The following is a 24414-nucleotide window of genomic DNA, read 5'->3' as shown; positions in this document are numbered from 1 at the left end:
TAAATACTCATTAATGGGATCATCTTACCGATAGAGCATTTAGTACATTGTGAGAAAGGCATGACAGGGACTGTGTAACTCTATCTGTCCTACTGTCAGAGTACGAGCCACTCTTAGGCCAAATGGACTGCACATTCTGAGTCAGCCACTGGTGCTAATCTGTCTATTTACACACCTGCTTTTAGAGTACATATTGAGATCCCAAGCTACAGTGGGATCAAGTGTATGTGTATCAGTGAGGGATATAAGAAGGATTTTGGGGACATTTTCACATCCTTACTGTGCTTTGCAGCCAGACTCACTCCGCTCATCCAAACTGCAGCAGCAATTCTGAGATCCCATCTCTACCTCAGGGATTAAAACCTAATCCTCTGCCTGATTTCAGTTCTATCTCTCCTTTATCCCTTTCTCCCTCTTCTTTCCAACCCACTGCTCTGTCCCCCTATGGTACCCTTAATAAGGACACCTGGTGGGCTTGACTTTTTTTGGATAAAGGTAAAAGTAACTTTTGTCATGGTCTTTTGCCAGAGAGAGAGAGAGAGAGAGAGAGAGAGAGAGAGAGAGAGAGAGAGAGTGAGTGTGCACATTAGCCGGTGTTCATTTCAGCGTCCCTCACTCTCCATTACTGCCTGTGTTAATGCCTGTCTGGCACCTGGATTTGTACAAAGTGCTACTTGTTCCTATTTCCTCAGCCGTCCTAATGAGGTTTTGTAAGGACAAAATGCTGTTTATGCATTTCTCTCTCTCTCTCTCTCTCTCTCTCTCTCTCTCTCTCTCTAACATACACACACATATACACAAGCACATGAGCTGATGCTGCAGGGGGTGTATGTGGGGGATGTTGGTGGTGCACTCAGTGTGAATTAAATGAGACTCTATTTAGGTGCATATACACATAAATAGAGGCGGCTGTCGCTCAGGTGGTAGAGCGGGTTGTCCACTAATCGTAGGGTCGGTGGTTCGATTCCTGGCCCACATGACTCCACGTGCCGAACTGTCCTTGAGCAAGACACTGAACCCCAAGTTGCTCCTGATAGCAAGTTAGCGCCTTGCATGGCAGCTCTGCTACCATTGGTTGTGTGTGTGTGAATGGGTGAATGAGACACAGTGTAAAGTGCTTTGGAACCACTAAGGTAAAAAAAGCGATATATAAGTGCAGACAATTTACCATTTACTTTACCATAAACACACATATTCACACATGTTTGTCTTACTACCCTTGTGAGGACATCATTATTAATGCAGCAAATTAATGATACAGTATCTCTACAAAATAAATCTAACCCTAACCCTAGCAACTAAAAAGAAAACATTTTCCCTAGGGTATTTTTATTTATTTATTTATTTATTTTAATAAATGCTGCAGGGGATCAGCCAAATGTCACCATAATGTCAAAAATGTCATGTTCTATTGGGGTCCCCACCAAAATACAGGACACCCCATTTCCAAACACTCTTTGAAAATGTAGAATCCAAAACAAATTCAGAGCAAAATCACATAAACAGAAAGCTTGGAGAACTGGAATTGGCCATTAAAGATAACCAAAACCCTTTAGATTCCTTGATTACTGAGCAGGAACTTCAAAATAACATTAACAATCTGAAACCAAAGAAAGCATCAGGACCTGATGGTTTCCTGAATTAAATGATTAAACACACCAGCTCCAAATTTCAACTGGACATCTTAAAACTCTTCAATTTGGTTCTGAACATAGGTTTTTTGAAATCTGGAACCAAGCTCTATAAAAGTGGAAATAAATTTGACCATAATAATTACCGAGGCATTTGTGTGAACAGTAATCTGGGGAAGATAATGTGTAGTATAATTAACTCAAGATTTTAAAACTTCCTTACTGAGCACAATGTCCCGGGTAAAAGTCGGATCATATTTTTACCAAATTACCGCACAGCTGATCGTATTTACACCCTACACACCCTCACTGAAAATACCACAATACCACACCACTACTATAGAGTAACACACCACCAACGCACACTAACACATCACCAACACACACTACCACACAAGAACAAGTCCAGGCTTCTTTGCATGTCCATCGCGGTGGTGGCATTGAGGGCACAGTCATCGACAAACAGCAGTTCGCTCACATGCTGAAAAGAAACCTTGGTCACTGCTTGAAGCCTTCGCAGATTGAACAGTTTACCGTCAATGCGGTATCGGAGTTCAACGCCGGGGTCATCGTCCCTGTATGCATCCCACAACATGGCAGAGAACATGAGACTAAAGAGTATTGGAGCAAGAACACATCTGTTCTCTGTTCACAGTGTTGAATGCCTTCGTGAGATCAATAAATGCATGATATTAACTGACGTTCTGCTACTGACATTTTTCTTGCAATTGATGAACAGCGAAGATCATGTCCACAGTGCTCCACTCTTTTTTGGAAGCCGCATTGTGTTTCCGGCAGAAGACCTGCTTCCAGATGGGTGGTAAGACGGTTAAGAAGAATCCTTGTTAAAATTTTACCGGCGATATTCAGAAGTGAGATTCCTCTGTGATTGTCACAAATTTGGCAGTTTCCTTTCTTCTTGTATAAGTGGATGATAGTTGCATGTTTAAAGTCCTGAGGAATCCGGTCTTGCATCCAGATTTCTTGAAATAAGAGAGTCAATAGAGTCAATTGCTGGAGAAGTTGCGCGCCGGCACTTTTGCATATCTGTGCAGGAATCACATCAGAGCCTGGCGCCTTTCCATTTGATAGCTGGTTGACCGCTTTTTGAGTTTCTTCCATGGAAGGGAGGAGATCCAAGAAATTGTTGATGTCCACCTGTGGCAGCCTGTCCAATGCATCCATATTGATAACCGATGGTCGTTTGAGCACATGTTGGAAGTGTTCGACCCACCGATGTAGTAATTGTGACTTTTCTGTGATGAGAGTTGACCGGTCGGCGCAGAGAAGGGGTGACGTGCCTATAGGTTGAGGTCCATAGAGGGTTTTGATGGCATCAAAGAATTTTTTTGTTTCTCCACGATCGGCGAAGCCTTGGATTTCTTCTGCTTTCTTCAGTAGCCAGGAATTCTACATCTGTCACAAATTACATTGCACTTCACGGCGAATATCACTGAAAGCGTTCTTCCGTGCAGTTGATTTGTACAATTGATAGGCTTTGTAGAGAAGTCGATGGTCCATCCAACATTCAGCTCCACACATTGCCTTTGTTAACCGAACGTCCCGTCTGTCGTTGCGTCTGATGATGATGTAATCCAGGAAGGTGCCAGTGGTGGGGCCTTGGATGCATCCAAGTGGTTTTGTTTCGATTCCGTAGTCGAAACAACATGTTCGTGATAAGGAGACGGTGTTCACTGGAGGTTCTAAGAAGAAGGAGGCCATTGCTGTTGCAGTTGCCAATGCCATGCTTCCCTATGACTCCATTCCACGTCTGGCTGTCCGATCCAACACACGCGTTGAAATCTCCAAGAATGATCAGTTTGTCCGTCTTTGGCACATTCAAGAGGATAGAATTAAGGTCTTCGTAGAACTTGTCTTTTGCGTCTTCCGAGTTTGATATCGTCGGTGCATAAGCACTGGTCAATGTCGCATAAGACTTTCCTGAAAAAGGAAGCCGAAGAGTCATCAGACGGTCATTGACGCCCTTAGGAAGGTTGCTTAGTTTCTTGGCAATTTCGTTCCGGATGGCGAAGCCGACTCCCGCTTCACGTCAAACCTCCTTGGGACGTCCACTCCAGAAGAAATTGTAGCCGGCACCAACTCCCTTGATTAGTCCTTTTTCCAGAAGTCGAGTTTCACTGAGCGCTGCGATGTCCACTTTGTATTGTTCAAGTTTTTTAGCCACCAACACAGTTTTCCGCTACTTCTTGTGTCATCTAAAAGAGAACGGATATTCCATGCCCCAATCATGATCGGAACTGCTTTTTTGTATGTATGCTTTTGTATTGTTTTTCGACCGCAGGACTAAATCCCCAACAACCGCGGTGAGCTGAAGGGTGGTGAAGCAGACAATGTTTAGGACACCATTTCTAGCCCCTTCCTCAGGCATGAAGGTGAGCAGTGCATTCCTAAAGAGGGCTGCTCAGATGCTCAGGATGCTACCAAACTCCACTGCTGCTTCGGGTCCAGCGAAGAACGACCAATGTCCTGAGCTGCCTACATGGTGGTCCTTGACTACGGCTGCCAGTGTGTCCACACCTACCGCTTTACCGCTCGCCAATCGCCGCAGGACTTTATTTGAAGACACAAAAAAGGAACTCGACTTGCGCGTGAACTGGATTAAAGTGAGGAAGACTTGCGCAGCATCAACCTCACTCTCACTTCCTGGTGACCACCATAATTCAGTGGCAAGACAGAGTCAAGACGACTGAAGATGGCCCTGGGCGAGGTGATTGGCCAGGATTTCCTTTGTACCTCATCCTGCTCAACGCATACCACGGACACGTCACTGTACCGCCTAAAAGATTGTTGGGTAGTGGATAGTGGATAGTGACCTCATCCGCTCCTCCAGCTAAAACAGACTGTACATTCTGGGACAGGTATATCCTGAGGAAGAATCACCGTGAGCCACAACCCGCTGGCTACCCTCAACTGGTTTAGCCCACCTGTCAAGCGGTTTCCTGGGGTGTGGCCTCTGCGCATGTCACAGCTACTAGGAGCCACAGGAGAAATCAGTGGACGTGTAGAGGCCAGTAATAACAAGAGAACTCGCACTGGATCCGACAGTCTGACAGTGCTATTAAGACTGGTGAGTCCTCACACATGCACCCCATACACCCCACACCACTACTACACACTAACACACCACCAACACACACTAACACACACTAACACAACACCAGCACACACTACCACACCACTACCACACCACCAACACACACTAACACAACACCAACACACACAAACAAAACACCAACGCACACTAACACAACACCAACACACAACTACCACACACTTACACAATACAACACACCACAACCACACAATAATGCACCACTACCACACACTACCACACCACCAACACACAAACACACCACCAACACACACTAACACACACCAACACCCCCCTACCACACACTAACACACCATTATCACACACTAACACACCACCAACACACACTAACACAACACCAACACACCACTACCACACTACCACACCACTTCCATACAATAACACACCACTACCACACACTAACACACCACCATCACACTACCACTAACACACGCTAACACACCACTAACACACCACTGCCACATACTAACGCACCACTACCACACACTACCACACCACCAACACACACTACCACTCCACTAACACACCACTACCACACCACTACCACACACTAACACAACACCAACACATACTAACACACCACCAACACACACTATCACACCACTACCACACACTAACACAACACCAACACACATGCACCCCATACACCCCACACCACTACTACACACTAACACACCACCAACACACACTAACACACACTAACACAACACCAGCACACACTACCACACCACTACCACACCACCAACACACACTAACACAACACCAACACACACAAACAAAACACCAACGCACACTAACACAACACCAACACACAACTACCACACACTTACACAATACAACACACCACAACCACACAATAATGCACCACAACCACACACTACCACACCACCAACACACAAACACACCACCAACACACACTAACACACACCAACACCCCCCTACCACACACTAACACACCATTATCACACACTAACACACCACCAACACACACTAACACAACACCAACACACCACTACCACACTACCACACCACCAACACACTACCACACCACTTCCATACAATAACACACCACTACCACACACTAACACACCACCATCACACTACCACTAACACACGCTAACACACCACTAACACACCACTGCCACATACTAACGCACCACTACCACACACTACCACACCACCAACATACACTACCACTCCACTAACACACCACTACCACACCACTACCACACACTAACACAACACCAACACATACTAACACACCACCAACACACACTATCACACCACTACCACATACTAACACAACACCAACACATACTACCACAACCCTACCGCACACTAACACATTTCCAACACACACCAACACACCAGTACCACACACTAACACACCACCAAAATACACTAATACACCACCAACACAGTAAAGACTCATGAACAGAAGAATTTTGCAAACCCAATTAAACTGTACCAAATTACACAAACACTGAAAGTAAATTATTTGGCCTCATGGGAAACCCAAACTAAACTCCATAGTAAAATGCAGTGTTATATGGCACTAAACAGACAGTACAGTGTGGTCGATTATCTGAGCAAGATGACTTACCCAAAACTGAGAAACACCTTAACGAAGTACAGACTCAGCAAGCACCGCTTGGCCATCTAGACGGTTCGACACAGACAGTCCTGCTGCCCCGAGAGAAGAGACTGTGCCAGCACTGTACACTAAATAAAATAAAATAGAGACAGAGCTGCACTTCCTCACTGAATGCACTAAATATAACCACATTCGAACTGAATTCTTCACTGAAATGAATAACATCATCCCCAACTTTATCTGCCTCTTAGACCCCGACAAACTGCCCCACCTACTGGGGGAGCACAGAGAAAGCTGTGTGTATATTTATTTATATGTATGTATACATATGTACATGTATTTTTCTTTCTTTCTTATTTTATTTTTAATTCTCTCAGGGTTCTATGAGCCTTGTTACTAGTGTTTCTGTTTGACTGTATTGTTGAATGTATGTACATTTGTTTCTGTAGTTATATTCAAATTTGTCTGTACCCAAGCTTTAGCAATATAAATGGTAATATTTGTCATGCCAATAAAGCAACCTTTTGACTTTGAGAGAGAGAGAGAGAGAGAGAGAGAGAGAGAGAGAGAGAGAGAGATGTAGATCCAGTGCATCAGAACAGTACTAAATCACTATACTCCATTCAGTGTGTATATATTTGAATGGCTCTTTCTGCTACAATCCCCCTTGATGTCACGCTGTCACACTGTACCAATGCTGGCCGCTGATACAGTAAAGATTAAAGCAGTACTTCCGAGCTCCAGCATGTTGCCAGATTGGGGATTTCCTCGTCGGCTAAACTATTACTAACCACTGTTCTGAGAAGAAACAGTACATTTATAAACCATAGAACATGGTATCAACCCAACCTGGCAACCCCTGTCTCCAGTCCCAGCGCTTCTTTCATGCTTACTCTACAGAAGATGATGGTGGTGCAGTAGGTAAGCAGCAGTCGTCCTTCGCGCATGAAACTTGACTTATCCTAAAAAAAAAAAAGAAAGAAAAGAAACGCCTCTTTCTCGCGTGCTCTCTCTTTCTATCTCTCTCTCTCTCTCTTTTCTTGGTTGAGCTGGAGTGGATTGACAGGTGCGCCGCAGGCAGGACGAGGTGCGCGAATGCACACTGACACATCCCGTCTGCGAACTTGCAGTCCCTCTCTGAGCACCGACCCCGAGTAGAACAGAGGCTGAGGAGAGGAAGCGCGCGCGCGCAGGCTTTCCTCCTCACCGCGCGCGCTCTTTCAGGCTGCGGTACAGAGCGCGCGGGACCGTCAGCGTCCTGTCCTTCTCGTTTCCAGCGCGAGGAGCTGTTTTCTTTCTTCCAGCAGAAGAAAGGGAAATACTACGGTCCTGATGTGAGCTGCGAAGCTTTAAGTAGAAAACTTTGGTGGGGGAAAAAAAAGTGAGGACCGGCTACGCAAACCGGCTCAGTGGTAGGTAGTTACAGAGTTTTCTTCTCTGATTATTCTCTCATTCTTTTAATATTCATGTGAGCCATGCCCTAATGCACGTGCGTTATTGAGGACATCTGAGCTGTCAAATATTTGGACAAGTATTATATTGTAGTCATCACCACTGGCATACAGGCTTTTCCCGAGTTTTACTCACTTTCAGAAAATAAAAAGAGTAATAAACTATCATTCCTTGTTCCCATTGTATACAGTCATGTATAGGTTAACTCTTCACTGCCTTTACTGAGTAGCTTTTATTTGGAATGGTGCATATAAAGAAGTTAATTTAAAAAGCTAATCAACAGTTCAATCAAGGTCCAAGCATGTAGCCTACCTTAAATCCTGTTTAAAGGTATATTATACTCACATTACCATGTATCTGATACACTATAGATCAACAGTGAAGGCAGCTTACAGGACTTTTTATTTCTGAGAGTGCATAGAATTGACATTAAAATGAGTTTTCACAACAAGCATGCTTTCATGCAATTTTCAAACAAAGTAACTCTGTAAAATTTGTTTTGAAAAAAAAAAATTTTCCAAAGAACCTCGCAACTCCGGGGTTGGGGGTTCGATTCCCGCCTCCACTATGTGTTCCCCGTGCTTCGTGTGTCTCTTGCGGGTACTCCGGTTTCCTCCCCAAGTCCAAATAATTGCGCAGTAGGCTGATCTCTAAATTGTCCATAGTGTGTGAAAGGGTGTGTGAATGTGTGTGCGAGTGTGCCCTGCGATGGGCTGGCACCCTGTATCCAGAGTCCCCTGGGATAAGCTCCAGGATCCCAGTAACCCTGTGTAAGATATGTACACACACTAGGATACGGAACTATTTTCTCTATATCCACAAGCAGTCTTTGTTCAGTTTCCTCTTTCCACCCTTTTTCTCTTCATCCTCCCCCATCCAAATCGAACACTGAATCCCAGTGTGGTTATTAGGATTCACATCATGTATTCAAGCCCTTAAGAGGCACATGGTGCACATGGTTTACTGTACAACAGCAACCCAGTGGCATATGACAACATTTACTTTATACTTATTTTCAAATTCAACTACAGACAGCACAGAAGTCTATGGTTCATGAAAAGTCACCTTGATAGGTCCCCCCCCACACTATCCTATGTCTGAACTATATAGTGATATAGTGTCAATCTTTGACACAATAATCAGCTTTCAATCCTTCCTGAGTAGACATTAGAGTGTTCCAGATCGCTGCTGTAAGCCTGGAGTTGAATGATATTCAATCTGCATTCGATTACATAATGGGATAATATTTGCCATAGTTTTTGTTTATCCTTCTGGAATCCACAATGATGCTGATGTTCCTGATGCACTTTTTAAAACTTGATAGTTTTTGTAAGGGTTTTGCATTGTGTTCCTGGGATCCTAGTGGGGAAAAAAAGTCCTGAATTGTTCCTCTATGATCGATGCCTTAATCCAAATCCAAATGTGTTTGTTTGGGTCATTATATCTTTTAGAATACTGTATAAAACCTCCAGAAATAGCTAAAAGATAAAGTCGAGTTGCTCTATCGTGTTAAATAGAGCCATTTTGTGTTTCAACAGTAACTTGCAGTTTTTTATTCCCACTTGTCTCTTGCAGTGATTAAATGAGGCTTACTGCAGAAGTCCCCTGTGATACTACATCCTCTGGGACCCTCAGTGCTGTTTCTCAGATGAACGCAGAAATTCCCATCAGCTAACTTCCCCTCAGAAGACGGTTTGTCATCTGTTGACCAGCTTCTCATCTAAATGCCACCATGCCCATCATCAGCAACACCAACCATGATTTTAGCAACCTGTCTGTCAGTGATGACAGTAGCTTGGACCGCATCTTCACTGAGATCCCTGAAACAGAGACAATCAAAGGTGTGTATTACCAGCGTGCACGCCTCTTACGCCGGCCTGAGGATTTGCTATCCGTGGATCACGCGCTACAGGCACTCATCAACGTAGGGGGAAACCGCTACACACTGCCATGGAGCACATTGGAGCAGTTCCCAATGACACGTCTGGGCAAGCTGCGAACATGCAGGAGCCCTGAGGAGATCGCTGGTGTGTGTGACGACTATGACGAGGCACGCCACGAGTTCTTCTTTGACCGCAGCCCCAGCGCTTTCCGTGTCATCTTAAATTTCCTAGCAGCGGGTAAGCTGCGGATGCTGCGTGAGACATGTGCGCTCTCGCTGCATGATGAGCTGACCTACTGGGGTATAGAGACGGCATGCATGGAGCGCTGCTGCAAGCGCAAAATGTACATGCGCCTCGAGGAGGTGGCTGAACAGGAACGTCGCAAGCAGGACGAGTTCAGGGGACGCAGTTCTCAGCAGCACCCCCCACAGGATGACACATGCTACCACAGGTTCATGAGTCGCCTCAGGGACATGGTGGAAAACCCTCAGTCAGGTCTGCCAGGGAAGTTGTTTGCCTGTTTCTCAGTGCTTATGGTGGCCGTCACTGTCGTCAGCCTGTGCATCAGCACCATGCCCGACCTGCGAGAGGAAGAGAACAGGGTGAGTCTGCACGCAAAGGCAACACTTCAGAGTAGCTGTTCCAGTTTGATTGCAATCACGGGTTCACATATAGGCTCCTAAAGTAATGTTAATCCGTGTATCATTCGTCCTTTTCATATTCAATCAAGAAGCAGATATCAGAAAATGAAAAAAATTGGCTTGTTATTTTATTATTCATTTACAAATCCAAAACGAAAAAAACCCCGAATACGTTGTTTTCCGTTCTTTCAATCTCATGCTCAAGTTGAAAATAAGAAATTAGGAAATTTTGCATTCTTTTGGTGTGAATAGATGTGTAACCTGCATATGTAATGTAATTGTAATGATTTTCAGATTCACCCAATTTATCCAATTTAATCAGCCCTCTAAGCCTGTGGTTTCCAAAGTGTCGTCCGGGGGCTTCCATGTAGTATATGCAGGGGGTCTGTGTTTTTTTTTTTAAATGTGTATTTTGTTACAGTGGTGGAAATCACAACCTTCCATTACTATAAATATTATATCTGGAATTGAATAAGTCTGATCCAACCCTCATTGATTCAAAAACAAGTAGGCCTATAAATAGTGTCAACTTGAACTTAATGTGTTCTGTTGGTGGAAAGTTCTGAAATAAAAGGCTCTATGGCTCTAATATTGGAATAAATCTGCTTAGTGAGGGTCTAAAATTTATTTTACAGTTAAATGCATTCCATGGCTATAAAATCTAGGAGAAACACTACTATAACTAATATATTAGCAAGAACTCACATTACTATTTATATACAGTGACTGTGCTCCTTCCTAATTGTGTGGGCGTGCATGCGCACCAGTCCTAGTGGGAAATAACGAAGGAAGTTCAGACAGTGCTCCCCAATGTCAGTAAATACCAAAGAGTAATGAACTGGCCCAGTGAGGCATCCACAGTGTCAGCAAACACATGCAGCGCATAATGAACGATTCCAGAATGTCAGTATGCACACAGCAGGTCTGCAGGAGGAACCTGGGCCTTTCCACTGTTAAATTACCATGCAGGCTTTCAGAGTTTATGCACACACATATCTAAGCTGCATCACTTATTCACTTACCCTGAATGTCGGTTCAAGAGAAAAGACAAGTGGAGGGCACGACTCAGCAAAGTGCCAACAATGGGCATGTTTTACACTGTGACTCATTCATCTGCAAGACCCAGATGGTTTTACTCTCTCTCAGTGGGTGTCAGTCACAGGCATTTCTAGATCATTTTTTATTATTCATCTACAATGTCCTCTTAAATGTTCAGTCAGTCTTTTTCTAACTCCAAATTCCTGTGTAATCTCTTTTTTTAAGTGTGTAAGCTGACTTCCCCCAGTGTTGCCAGATTTTATTTTCAAAAAGAGCCTAGTGAAAAATCTAGTGACTTTTTGAACAGATGTTAGCAACTGTCCTTAACTTGATATACTGTTGTTTCCACTGACAAATCACCGATTACCCTTGGTACCAATGACCAATCATTAATCACTGTTGTCCCCAATAACTAACCACTGATCACCATTGTTCCCAATGATCATCCACTGATCACCATTCTTCCCAATGTCCAAACACTTATCACCATTGTTCCCAATGAACAGCACTGTTCACCCTTGTTTCCAAAGACCAATAAATTATCACCATTATTTCCAAAGACCAGTTAATGATCACCATTGTTCTCAGTGACCATCCACTGATCATAATTGTTCCCAATGACCAATCACTGATCACCATTGTTTCCAAAGATAACTCAATGATCACTGTGGCAACACTGCTTTGCCCAGACTTCTCTCCTTTGTTTCACCATGGCTTGGTTGAATAAACTGAACCAAAGCATCTAGCACAAAATCTTTCTAGAATCTTTGCTCAGACCGTGAGTCTGCTTGCAGCCTGCTGTTCGTTGTTGCTGCTGATTTCTATGACATTTACATGGATTTGATTGTGGCTTGTTTAAAATCCCTTCTTTGTGAAGCCCTTATCTGATTGGCTAAACATACCAGTAGTCACTGCTCCCATTGGTGTTCATTTGTGCTTCGATGAACTTTTAATGCCGAACATGGGCCGGTAGAACTGTACTGTGCATGAGGTGGCATTATTTGCATTTTACAAGAAAGCAAGCCAGCAAATATCTGGAGTTGGTGTTCTCTAAGGTTAAAGTGTTGAATGATAGTGTTGTGGTCTTTTCTAGGGCTGTACAAAAACGATGTCATTCATCCAGCCCACTACGAAATGTAGTTAATGTTATCAGTGTTTGAGTCGTTTTTGGGCAGAGGAGAAAATGGACAAGTAGCAGATAGAGCAGTCCTATAAGTGTGTAAATACAACACCTGTGCTGTCCACACTGATAAGAGTTCACCCTACTATAGCATTAGATTTTATTACCATTCTTTCACTTGCCTTCTGGACAGAGGCCGTTTAACTGGTAATGAGCTTACATTGTTTTTCAGAATACGAAGGTCAGTATGCATCCATCCATCCATTTTCAGTACCGCTTATTCTTACTGGGTCACGGGGAACCTGGAGCCTATCCCAAAGAGCATGGGGCACAAGGCAGGGGACACCTTGGATGGGGTGCCAATCCATCGCAGGGCACAATCACACACACATTCACACACTACGGACACTTCTGGATATGCCAATCAACCTACAGTTCTTGTCTTTGGACTGGGGTAGGAAACCGGAGTACCCGGAGGAAACCTCTGTAGCACAGGGAGAACATGTAAACTCCACACACAAAGGGCTGCAGCAGGAATCAACCCTGGAGGCGTGAATCAACCCTCAACCCTGGAGACGTGAGGCAAACAAGCTAACCACTAAGCCACCGTGCCCGGTCAGTATGCAATTAGGCTATATTTTTATTTTGGCTGTGGCTCAGGTGGTAGAATGGATTGTCCACTAATTGTAGGGTTGGCGGTTCGATTCCTGGCCCACATGACTCCACATGCCGAAGTATCCTTGGGCAAGACACCGAACCCCAATTTGCTCCCGATGGCAAGGTAGTGCCTTGCATGGCAGCTCTGCTACCATTGGTGTCTGAGTGTGTGTGTGTGAATGGGTTAATGAGACACAGTGTAGCGCTTTGGATAAAAGCGCTATATAAGTGTGCCATTTACCATTTAGATATGTATTGGATTTAGCATTGCATTAAGACAGAAGGAGGACAAGACAAAGCATGATACTTTGATGATATGAATGCAGGAGGGAAAATAACAAAAACAGTGACAACAAAAAACAACTACCATACCAGATAAAACTGCATGTTTTATAGTATAAAAGCGCATACGACACAAGAAGATTGTACACACAAAAGTGACCATGCCTTGAATAGGGTGACCATCCATCCAGGTCTTGATGGAAACAGTAGAGCTGTCACATTCAGTCACCATTACATAGCCATTTGTCATTGTCACTGACGTGACTAGAGGGTCTCATTCATCTCTGTTCACCTCTGTGTGTGTGTGTGTGTGTGTGTGTGTGTGTGTGTGTGTGTGTGTGTGTGTGTGTGTGTGTGTGTGTGTATTTGTATCAGGCTTGGGTGCACTGATAACAGGATGCTGTGTACATGACTGACCCTTTGATCTCTGTTTGTGTAGTGACAGTGACTACTTTCACTCTGTAAGCAAAAGTGTCCCAAACCTTTATCCTTTAGTGTGTTGTTCAGGGAAAACCCATCTAATGTCACGGTAGCTGAATTCTGGCAAACTCGCAGAATCTCTATTTTAAGAAAGCATAAACAGCTGGTATCTGATAATAAAACTAAAAATAATCATTTTCCTCCTCTAACCATGGGTAAGGCCTGACGTTAAACATTCTTTTTAAAAACTATTCCAAAATGTCACTACTGATTGCTAATTATTGATGTAAAAAATTATTTGCTATTTCTTTTTTTTTTTATAGCATTCTGCAGTGATTTAGTCCATTATACTACATATTTGGTATAACCTGGTGGCTGACAAAATGTTTGTGTACTTTCTGTAATTTACAACACAATTAGTGTTATAAGGAATATAAGGGATAAAACAAAATGGGGTGTGCTGTTCTAGGAAAATAATCAACAATGGGGTACTGTGATCTGTTACTACCCAGAAGCTGATTATTTTCCAATAACAGCACATTCCTTTTTATTCTTCTACATTTTATTCTTTTCATACCAAAACAATTGCCAACATTAACAATATTCATACTTTTACATCTATCCATATTTTATTCACATTTAATATTGTGGAAAATTTGGAGAACAAGTTATAGCAACTATATATAGACAGCTGTTCCTTCACCAGCCTCTCTTTTTTTCCTCTCTCTCTTGAAGTTAATAATAATTAAAAAAAAAAAAGTTTTACAGAGAAACTGCATAACCCTCCATCCTGGTGATTTTCCAATGCCTGGAACAGCTTCACCTCTGACGGTTACAAAGCTCTGATATCTTCCAAAGCAGACACTCCTTCCAAAAATACTAAATAAACATTAGCATTTCAACAATCAGATGCTTTTGAAAAAAATAATAATTGTAAATCAGTTTATGCGGAGCATCCGCCATGTGAATTGTTTTGCTGCCGAACTCGTGTCGGAGCTGCTGTTACAGGAAATGAATCAACACGTGAATCAAGAATTCTACTGCGCTCGGGTATAAATAAAGATAGAATGAGGATAAAATGTTTTGACAGTTTAACACTGTTTTATGGCAGGGTACAGTTCAATTTGTGTAAGTGCCTGATCACTAACAGCTTGAGGTGCATATGAACGGTTGCCATGTCTTTATGGGCTTAACCAACGAGGCAGTGGAACTGCAGGAGGTCTTTGAAGAAAAGGCAGCAAATGTCTGCAGCAGAGTAAACTCATCCATCTACAGGGCGTAAACAGATTCTTGACTTTGCAAACTCGCTACAAGCTGAAAGATGAATAAGCAGAGTGAAGCAAAACAGACCACAGGCTTATTAGTGTGTGCAACATGGCTCGGATCCCAGCAGTACGCTGCAGTGGGTCTGAGTTTTGAGGGCCTCTCAGTGAGGGCTGCCTGTCAGATTTCGTGATTATTTTCCTTTTTCACTAATTTTCTTAGGATGTAACAAGCAGGGCTGCCAGGGATTAGCTGCAAAAACAAGTGCAAAGTGTGACAGTCAAAGTCTCCAGAAGAACTAAGTCAGGTTCTCCAAGCTGCATAGAAAAACTGACCAGCCAATGGTCTCAAAACTGTATGAAATGTACCTGAGACTGATCCTGATGCATTTTTTTAAAGGTAAAGGGTTGTTACACCAAATAGTGGCTTTGTGTAGTTTTTTGCTATTGATTGCTAGAAGATTTTTTCATGTAAAACATAAAGTCATCTTCCGGTACTCTGGTTTCCTCCCCAGGTCCAAAGACATGTGTTGTAGGCTGATTGGCATTACCAGTTTGTCCGTAGTGTGTGAATGTATGTGCCATTATGCCATTCAATGTGCTGGCCCCCGATCCAGGGTGTCCCCTGCCTCGTGCCCTGAGTTCTCTGGGATAGGCTCCAGGCTCCACAACTCTGTACAGGATAAACAGTAGGGATGGACGATATGGACTTAAAACTATATCACAATATTTTCTGGTATTTATTGCGATAACGTTATCAGTGATGATATAAGTGTAGTACCGTGTACCAATGTTTTTGACTACAAGTGATAGCTGTGATCTTGAGAGCCTCAGAAACACAAACATTAATCTAAAAATAAAACTGATTTTCTGTAACCAAACCAGTTCCAGATTGTAGAGGTAGCTCCTCGTTTAGCGACAAACTCCTCCTCAGCTTCACGTCCGCCTTCCACCATACTCGTTTTCACCCTGCACGTGAGCTGGGAATGGGTCGCACATACGTCATCAACTAGACTTTGTCGTTCTTATCTTGTCATTCTTATTGTGGTGAGAATTTCTACCAGTATATCGCAAACCATAAGATATTTCCCATCCCTAATAAACAGTACAGAAAATGGATGGATGGATAAGGTCATCTTTGCTTTATTGTATTTCCTCAGACTTTTGCACAATACTGTAGATATATGAGCTGTAGATATATATATATATTTATATATATGTCCGATTTCTGATACTGACATGATACCTGACATCCTCACAGTAACTACACAGACATCCAAATCCACCATCGATCCAGGAACCATCAGATCCCTAGCTCCATAGCTCATGAATCAGTATATCATGTACACGACTTCGGGCACTTGTAAGGACCCTGGCTCACACACCGGGACACTGATAACTCAATTTCCAGTGACATGATTACACACTCGCTTTGTAATACATAACCACTGGCATTTATAAACAACAAGCTGGGCTGATATCTTTCTGTCATTATTTTTTTATGCTGTTTAATGCACATAATGAAAAATACTTTGATTGTTTTGTAACATATCCTTGCAACACTTCAGCCAAATATTATTTTTAAATGTTAACTAGATTGTGTTCACGACCTGTATAGTGATGTGTTTATGATGAAATGGTTTGTCTTTTCAAAACTTCCATCGCAAGTGATGAACGAATGAACATTCTAATTAATTTTTTTTTTTTTAAATCATTAACAGCTTAAAAGGCATTAGACTCAAACAAACCATACATAGAATGTTAAATTAAGTTCAAAATTGTTAGTGTTAGTAATCATTCAATAACAAGCTACTTATATTTGTAGATGGAAGTTGGCTGAGAGTTCATCTGACATTTTTTTCAAGCTGAAAGTCTTCAGAAACATGACATCATTTCCAGTAAGGGAACATAGTGCACATCGATGCTCCTTGGTTTTTGCAGTGTATTGTGGAATTTTTTAGGGAGCAAATGTTCCAGTGCACTGGAAGGATTTGGCGATTGAGACAGCTCTTAAAATGGCGGACTGTCTGATCAGTGCCCTGACTACTGAACTAGGGAGCTGATTGAGACGCACCTTTGGTCTCTGTGTTGTTATTCTCAGTTTGACTCTGACGTTTTTAACTTGGTTCATCCTCCATTGGTCTGTTTGTCTAATCGATTGACCCCTGCCTGATTTCTGAACATGACTTTACCTTCTTATTTGGATTGTTAATAAAATGAATCTCACTTCGTAGCAGGTTCTCTGCAAGCTTCCGTTGAACAAATGACCAGAAACTTCAGAAACATGATAAATACAGTACGCTTCCCATGCAAGGTCTGTGTCATATCAGTCAACATAGTATACTTTGATGGCATGAAATACGTCAGTGGATTGTATTTGACAACATGGCAAACATGATCTTATAAGGATCCAGCATTTCAGTGCAGTATCATCCTCAGTACTTGCTCATTATTGGATCTTTGCATTTTGCTGACACTTCTAAAGCTTGACATTTGGATTTACAATAGATGTCAAAAGTTATTTAAAAAAAAAAAAACCCAGAAACCGGCTTAGTCACGTAGGTTTACTTTTGCTGTATTTATTGGAAGGGACAATACCAGAGAATGATTCTGTTTAGTGTAGGTTAGAATTTATTCCCGTTTATAATGTCAGGTACAGTGAGTCATGTGTAGTAATAAGTAGAGAAGTGTTACAAAACTGAACTCAGCTGCAGTGCAGAGTCAGGCATTTTTATCTCTTTTTTTTTTCCACCCTGAAATAGCTGTGCTTGAAAAGGACTCGTTTTTCCTCTGTAATGACTTCCCTGGACATTAATCAAAGCTATTTGAAATGCTTGCGTTAGACAGCCAGTGTCTGCAGTACTGTTCAAATTTTAAACACTCAGACAGAAATAGTGCAAGCACACCTGTGCAAAAGCAGCGCTTATATTCCTCTCAGATAGATGCTAGCAGTGCTGTCCTGCATGACTTATCTACTTTTCTTTACTTTCAAAAATAAGAAGCAAGTGCGACAGTCAAAGTCTCCAGAAGAACCGTGGCTGGTTCTGCAAGATGCTCAGTAAAACTTACAGCTCATTTCCTTATAAAACTGCACAAATTCTACCTGAGACTACCTTATTTTTTTTTAAAGCAAAGTGTCGTCACACCAAATATTGCCTTTGTTTCATTTAATACTGTTTACTGTTCTTTATAGTATTTTTTCAAATGGAGAAACATTTAATTTCATTATTTTTGAAGGCATCTTTGCTCTACAGCATTTATTTTGCACAGTACTGTATACAGTATATAGGTATATAAAGTATAGGTGTGACAGGCAAGGAGTAATGACCTGTACCGGAGTGTCCTTTAGGATCTGATCATTAGCACCCTCCCATCCCCTGTTTTCTCACTACTCTTTCTCTCTCGCTGGCAGTCGTTCCCTCTTCCAAGCAGTGGGTGTAAATTTGGTTCCTCTGGCTGAAATAAAGGAGTGAAAGGTCCATGATGAAGGTGTTATAGGATGCCCAGACCATCCAAAATGCTGTTCTAGCCCAATATGTGTGTTAAATTGAAAACATAATTGACTGTGAACTAATTTGGATTCTTTTACTGAAGGTAGTAAACTTAAAATCTCATTGTGTGCGAAATGCAGTAACCAGAAGCCGTTCACAGAAAACCAGTATTACTTGCAGCACTCATATCATTGGCGCAAACAGCAAACCTTTTAGAAACGCAATGTAACATTAGATTGTACACACATTACATTTACTCCTGTAATTCAATCCTTTAAAGGTCCAGACCTATTTAGTTAGCAATTTAGAGGCATATTATTCAGCAAGTACTACTGTATGGTGTTTTCAGGAACTACAGTGAAACTAACAGGAAAAGTGTGCCGTTTCAAGAGTGTAAAATAAATAAAATCATGATCAAATGTTGTAAATAATGGAGTGTTCGTGTGGTCTCAAAAATATTGTATTTGCACACAATTGTTTGTACAGATGATTGTGGTACCTTCAGTTGTTTGTAAATTGCTGCTAAGGAGGAGCTGGACTTCACTGGAGGTCCATCATTTTTTTTTCTGAGGTCTTGGCTTGAGTTGCTTGGACTTTCCCATGGTATGAAGGACAAAAAGGCACTGACTCTAAAGGTAAGCCCTTTTACAGTCACAGGTGCACTCCTAATTCTCTGAAATCTTCCAGACTGTTTAAATAGACAGCCAACTTGTTGGATGTCAACTTTCGACTTAATTCTGGATTTCTGATAGCGTGAATTAACGCTGGAATCAATATGCCCTCTAACTGAGTGCTTTAAAATGACGTATGATGTGAACAAAGTAGATGCCGTAATTGACCTGCCAAAAGAGATGTATGGTAACATGAAATGTGTGGCGTTGTGAAAAACTGAGCTTGAATATCTTTATCCAAGGTGTATGTAAAGTTTTGGCGTCAACTGTATACTATATGCCTTATGCAGAGATAGAAAGAGAGAGAGAGAGAGAGAGAGAGAGAGAGAGAGAGCGAGCGAGCAATGAGTAGAGATAACATGGAAAGTTAATTTAATGAAGGTAGAATAAAGGAGAGAAGTATTGATTATGTATAAAACTGGAAGGAAAGATGCACTTCTCTTCTCTTTAAGATATGATGGAGCTCCACATATCTTGACTTTCGGACTTTTGCATCATGGTGGAACTGTCAGCTCAGATTCTGGATTTGTGCTGTTTACTGATTTAATTACAAACACAAGCACTGCTTCAGTCACATCACTGGTCTGCCAATGGTCTACACACCACTGGTCTACACACACACACACACACACACACACACACACACACACACACACACACACACACACACACACACACACACACACACACACACACACACACACACACACACACACACACACACACACACACACACACACTCACTCACTCACTCACTCACTCTCAAGATCCTGTAGAGTTTTTATTGGGCAAGTAGTTTTCATTTCTCTTATTTTTAGAATTCTTTTATTCATTCTTATGTTTAACAAAATTACAGGATGATCATATTTTTGCTCATTAATTTAACCAATATTAATACATTACATATCTTCTCTATCTGTACTGCTTAACATTATTAATACATTTGGTTTTCTAATTAAACAAAGATAAATATTATTAACTGAATAATAGTTCTTTTATGAGCAGTATTTGTTTTCTTTCTTGTGTACGAGACTTTGAGACTAATAGTTCCCCAACTCCGAATACCTTCTGATTTGGAATTTCTGTTAGGTTGTTATTCACTCACTGTTGCTTTTTTTTTTTTTTTTTTTCTGGTTAACTCCACATGCCGAAGTGTCCTTTGGCAAGACACTGAACCCCAAGTTGCTCCCCATGGCAAGCTAGCACCTCTCAGGGCAGTGTGTGTGTGTGAATGAGAAACAGTGTAAAGTGCTTTGTAGCACTGCTAAGGTTAAAAAGCACTATATAAGTGCCCTTTGCCAATAAGACCCTTTACCAATTACTTTGACGTGTGTGTGCAGCTCTGATTGTCTGCAACTCGGTAAATTGGGTTACAAAGAAGAGTGAGTCAGATGAGTGAACAAAAGTATCTGATGCTATGTGCTTCAACTTTATTCCCTTTAGTCTCCACTCCTGCTATTACACATTGCTGTAATGATGTGCGCACACACACACACACACACACACACACACACACACACACACACACACACACACACACAGGATTTCTGTGAAATATATCATCTATTAAAAGAACATGGAATTTTATAATACGGAGCTCAGTATAGACACAGTATAGGGACAAAGAAATCTTCAAATTCCACATATATTCATGTTTTTATATATATATATATATATATATATATATATATATATATATATATATATATATATATATATATATATATATATATAAATTCAGCTTTCTCTACTTCTGACTTGCTTTATCTTTTGCCTGGCATTCTTATTATTCATTCCTTTAATAATAACTCACTCTGACACATTCATCAACAGTCCAATGTCACAATATTTGAAGGTGCATTTTTATTATTGTCTGTCCTTTTCTCTCTCCGGTGGGCTTTTCACACATTAAATTGACACATTGTGCCAGAATAAACGGGTCTTTTTAGATTTCTCTGTTCGTCTGAGAGGGAAATTCTCCCTCTTCCTCTGCTTTCATCCTCTAACCACTCACCCTTTTGGTCTGTTATTTCCTTCATTTCTTCTGCTGCACACTTTCTATGTTCATGTTCACTTTGCACTTTCAAGCAAACTACCTGTTCTGTAGTGTCTCTTTGTTCCAGTCTAGGGAAAAAAATCTTTTGGATGTACAAGGAGACAATTCATACAGTCAGCTGCAGAATTATTGGCTTCAATAAAATTGCTTCATGAGATACTGGATTTTTGATTTCCATGAGCTGTAAGCCGTAATCATCAAGATTAAAACAATAAAAAAAAAAAAGGCCTGAAATATTTCACTTTATGAGCAATGAATCTAGAATATATTAAAGTTCCGCTTTTTTAATTATATTACAGAAAAAAATGAACTTTTCCATGATATTCAAATTTTTTGAGATGCACCTGTATAACAATACATAATCAAAACAATAAGCTTTTTTATATATCAGTCTTCACTTTGCGCACTAAAAGTGCTTTAAAGAACATGCAACTTAAGTTCAACAATTAAGTCAATATTTACTCAGCGAATGTTCCTCGTATTCAGATTTGGGTTACACAGTCATTAAACTGAAGGGTCTGTTGAGATTATTAAAAATTACCTGTGTGTCGTTCACAACACAGAGGTTTCCAGATTTTTCTTGTATGTATAGTTCTTCAGATAAGAGTTTTTCAGTTGTGTCTACACCACAATCACTAAATCAGTTTAAAAAAACAAAACTGGTCAATAGAAAATGGAAGTGGAGTCACAACCCCAAGAGGATGGTGCTGTACCTGAAATGGCATCTAGTTTTTTTTCCCTATCTTTTGTGTATGTTAATGTGAGTGAGAGCTCGGGTTAAGGTTGCTCCCGCTGCTGGGTAATTGAACAGATAAACAGTAAGCACAATGAGATGGACCTGCTTTCTATGTCAACTTCTTCTCATTGTGCACTCTCATTCTTCTCTCACCCCTCCACTCCCTTATGCAGGGCACTTTCTATTACTCTCTATAATAGAGGAAAGAGTGTGACTGTTTGCAGAATTGAGAATCGCTCTGTTTTAATACAGTGCTGTCTTGATTTAATAAGGTGCAGTCCTGATTTCTTCTGTTTTTGTGTATATACCCTACTAAATACAGTAGTTTCAGAAATTGACACAAAATCTTAAGATAAAACAAAGGCAACCTGAGTAAACACAAAATATATTTTTTAAATTATATTTTTTCAGTACCAGCTGTGCCTGTGTGAAAGTGTATTCCCCACATAGTTACTAATTCCCCAAATCTATAACACTGCATTCATAATGTGGTTCAGCTGGACCAAGCGCAACCAGGCCTGATTACTGCAAACCCGGTTCAATCAAATCAACACTTAAATAGAACTTTTCAACAGCATAAAGTTGGTTAAAAGGTCTTACACAGTAACACACTATGCCAAGAAAGAAATTCCATAAATGATGAGGAAAAAGGTGATTGAAATACAGCAGTCTGGGAAGGGATACAAGGCTATTTCATAGGCTCTGGGACTCCAAAGAACTACAGTGAGAGTCATTATCTCTAAATGGAAAAACTCTGCACAGTAGTGAACCTTGCCAGAAGTTACAGACCTATGCAGAAATTGTTACTGCATTATTTTATTTAATTTTTTCACTCATAGGTGAATTATCAAGCTGTGCTGGGTGCTTGCTGATATCCACCTGAGATGTGGGTAAAGTGAAGGGGCATTGGCGAGTGTCTGTAAAACAACTCACAAGAGACTCATCCAAACACAAATGAGTAATCTGGACCATAAGCCAGTGTTTCAAATGGGTTTTCTCAGCCACATAATACACTTGTTCTGAGGCATTGGCGGAACCCATTATGCTTTTAATCATGTTCTATCTATTTTTCCAGGTTATTTGTACTGGTAAGAAATACAAAAAAATAACTACTGTTATCTTTAATGCTTTCATTTAGCCTTTTTATGTTTTAAAATGAATGAACTAGGTCCATGTTTTGGATGTTTTTTGCTTTACCCACATGTCCACGGTTTAATAGATAAGCTAAAAAGCAGGTATCCATTGTGGTTACAGGTCACTCACTGTTCATTATATTATTGCAAGAGTCACTGTGGTATATAAAGTTTAGTTCATGAGATAAGCATTGACCTGTTTAAGAATTTCTGAGTAGCCCATGAGGTTATAGTTACATATGAGGTATGAAATCTGATGTGTGCAATGTAATACACACTTAACTCAACTCTGAATAAAGCACTAATGTATTAACTGTACTCAATGTGTCCGTAGTATATGAGTGTGTGTGTGAATGTGTATGTGAGTGTGCCCTGCGATGGGTTGGCACCCCATCCAGGGTGTACCCTGGCTTGTACGCGATGCTCTATGCGAAAGGCTCCAAAGTTCCCTGTGACCCTGAAGGATATTTAACAAACTTAAGTTTGAAGTTTAGGAATAGGCCAAGTATGTTTTTAATCTGGATTTGGAAACAGTTATTTAGCTAGCGCTCCTGATGCTCTCTGGAACACACTAGGTTTAGAGGCGATGTAAGAAAAACATCCCACCAGCTGAGCTGGGACTATCCTCAGGATTAACTGTAGGTCTCCTTGGCTGATTATAGTGAACAGGGTGGTGAAGGAAGAAAAAAATTATGTAGGTAGATATGACAAATAGTTCTTACATACTGTATTACAGTCATAGTCTGTCTCATCACCTGCGTCAACTTTACTAGAATGGAGTCTGCTGCCTCTCTCTCTGTCTCTCTCTCTCTCTCTCTCTCTCCTTCTCTCTCTCTCTCTCTCTCTCTCTCTCTCTCTCTCTCTCTCTCTCTCTCTCTCTCTCCACTCTCAGCTCTTGCAACTGACAATACCACTTAAACCATTTCCTTTGCATTAGCACTGGCTATCATTTGATGTGGCATCACGCTGTATAATCAGAACTGACTGCATCGGTTTCTATATCTGAGGAGTCTTAAATTAACATATATTGATAGTTGACTGCCCTGATACACCTAATTACATACATCGTCAACTAGCAGCAGTGTAGCAATCATACTGTCTCAAAGCTATATTTAGCTAGCTCGCTACATTATGAAACACCCGGGAAGTTTATCTCAGCAGCAAGTATGGCTATCATTAGCAAAAGCTAGTTTGTTAGCTGATACTGACTCAGA

The 24414-nt window shown here is 41.3% G+C and overlaps 1 protein-coding gene across 1 annotated transcript in view; it reads left to right on the top strand.

Moving 5' to 3' along the window:
• Nucleotides 1-7268: 7268 nt before the first annotated feature.
• Nucleotides 7269-24414, top strand: part of kcng4a (potassium voltage-gated channel, subfamily G, member 4a) — a 29911-nt gene continuing 12765 nt past the window's right edge. Inside the window, exons 1-2 of the mRNA XM_017465635.3 lie at nucleotides 7269-7770; nucleotides 9386-10295. Of these exons, the coding sequence (XP_017321124.1) occupies nucleotides 9543-10295 (753 nt within the window). The 5' untranslated portion in view covers nucleotides 7269-7770; nucleotides 9386-9542. The remainder of the gene's footprint in view (nucleotides 7771-9385; nucleotides 10296-24414) is intronic.

Source organism: Ictalurus punctatus, chromosome 4 (genome assembly GCF_001660625.3).
Source record: "Ictalurus punctatus breed USDA103 chromosome 4, Coco_2.0, whole genome shotgun sequence".
NCBI lineage: Eukaryota > Metazoa > Chordata > Actinopteri > Siluriformes > Ictaluridae > Ictalurus > Ictalurus punctatus.
The sequence above is the reverse complement of the archived record's forward strand: the minus strand, read 5'-3'. Positions and strand labels throughout refer to the sequence as shown.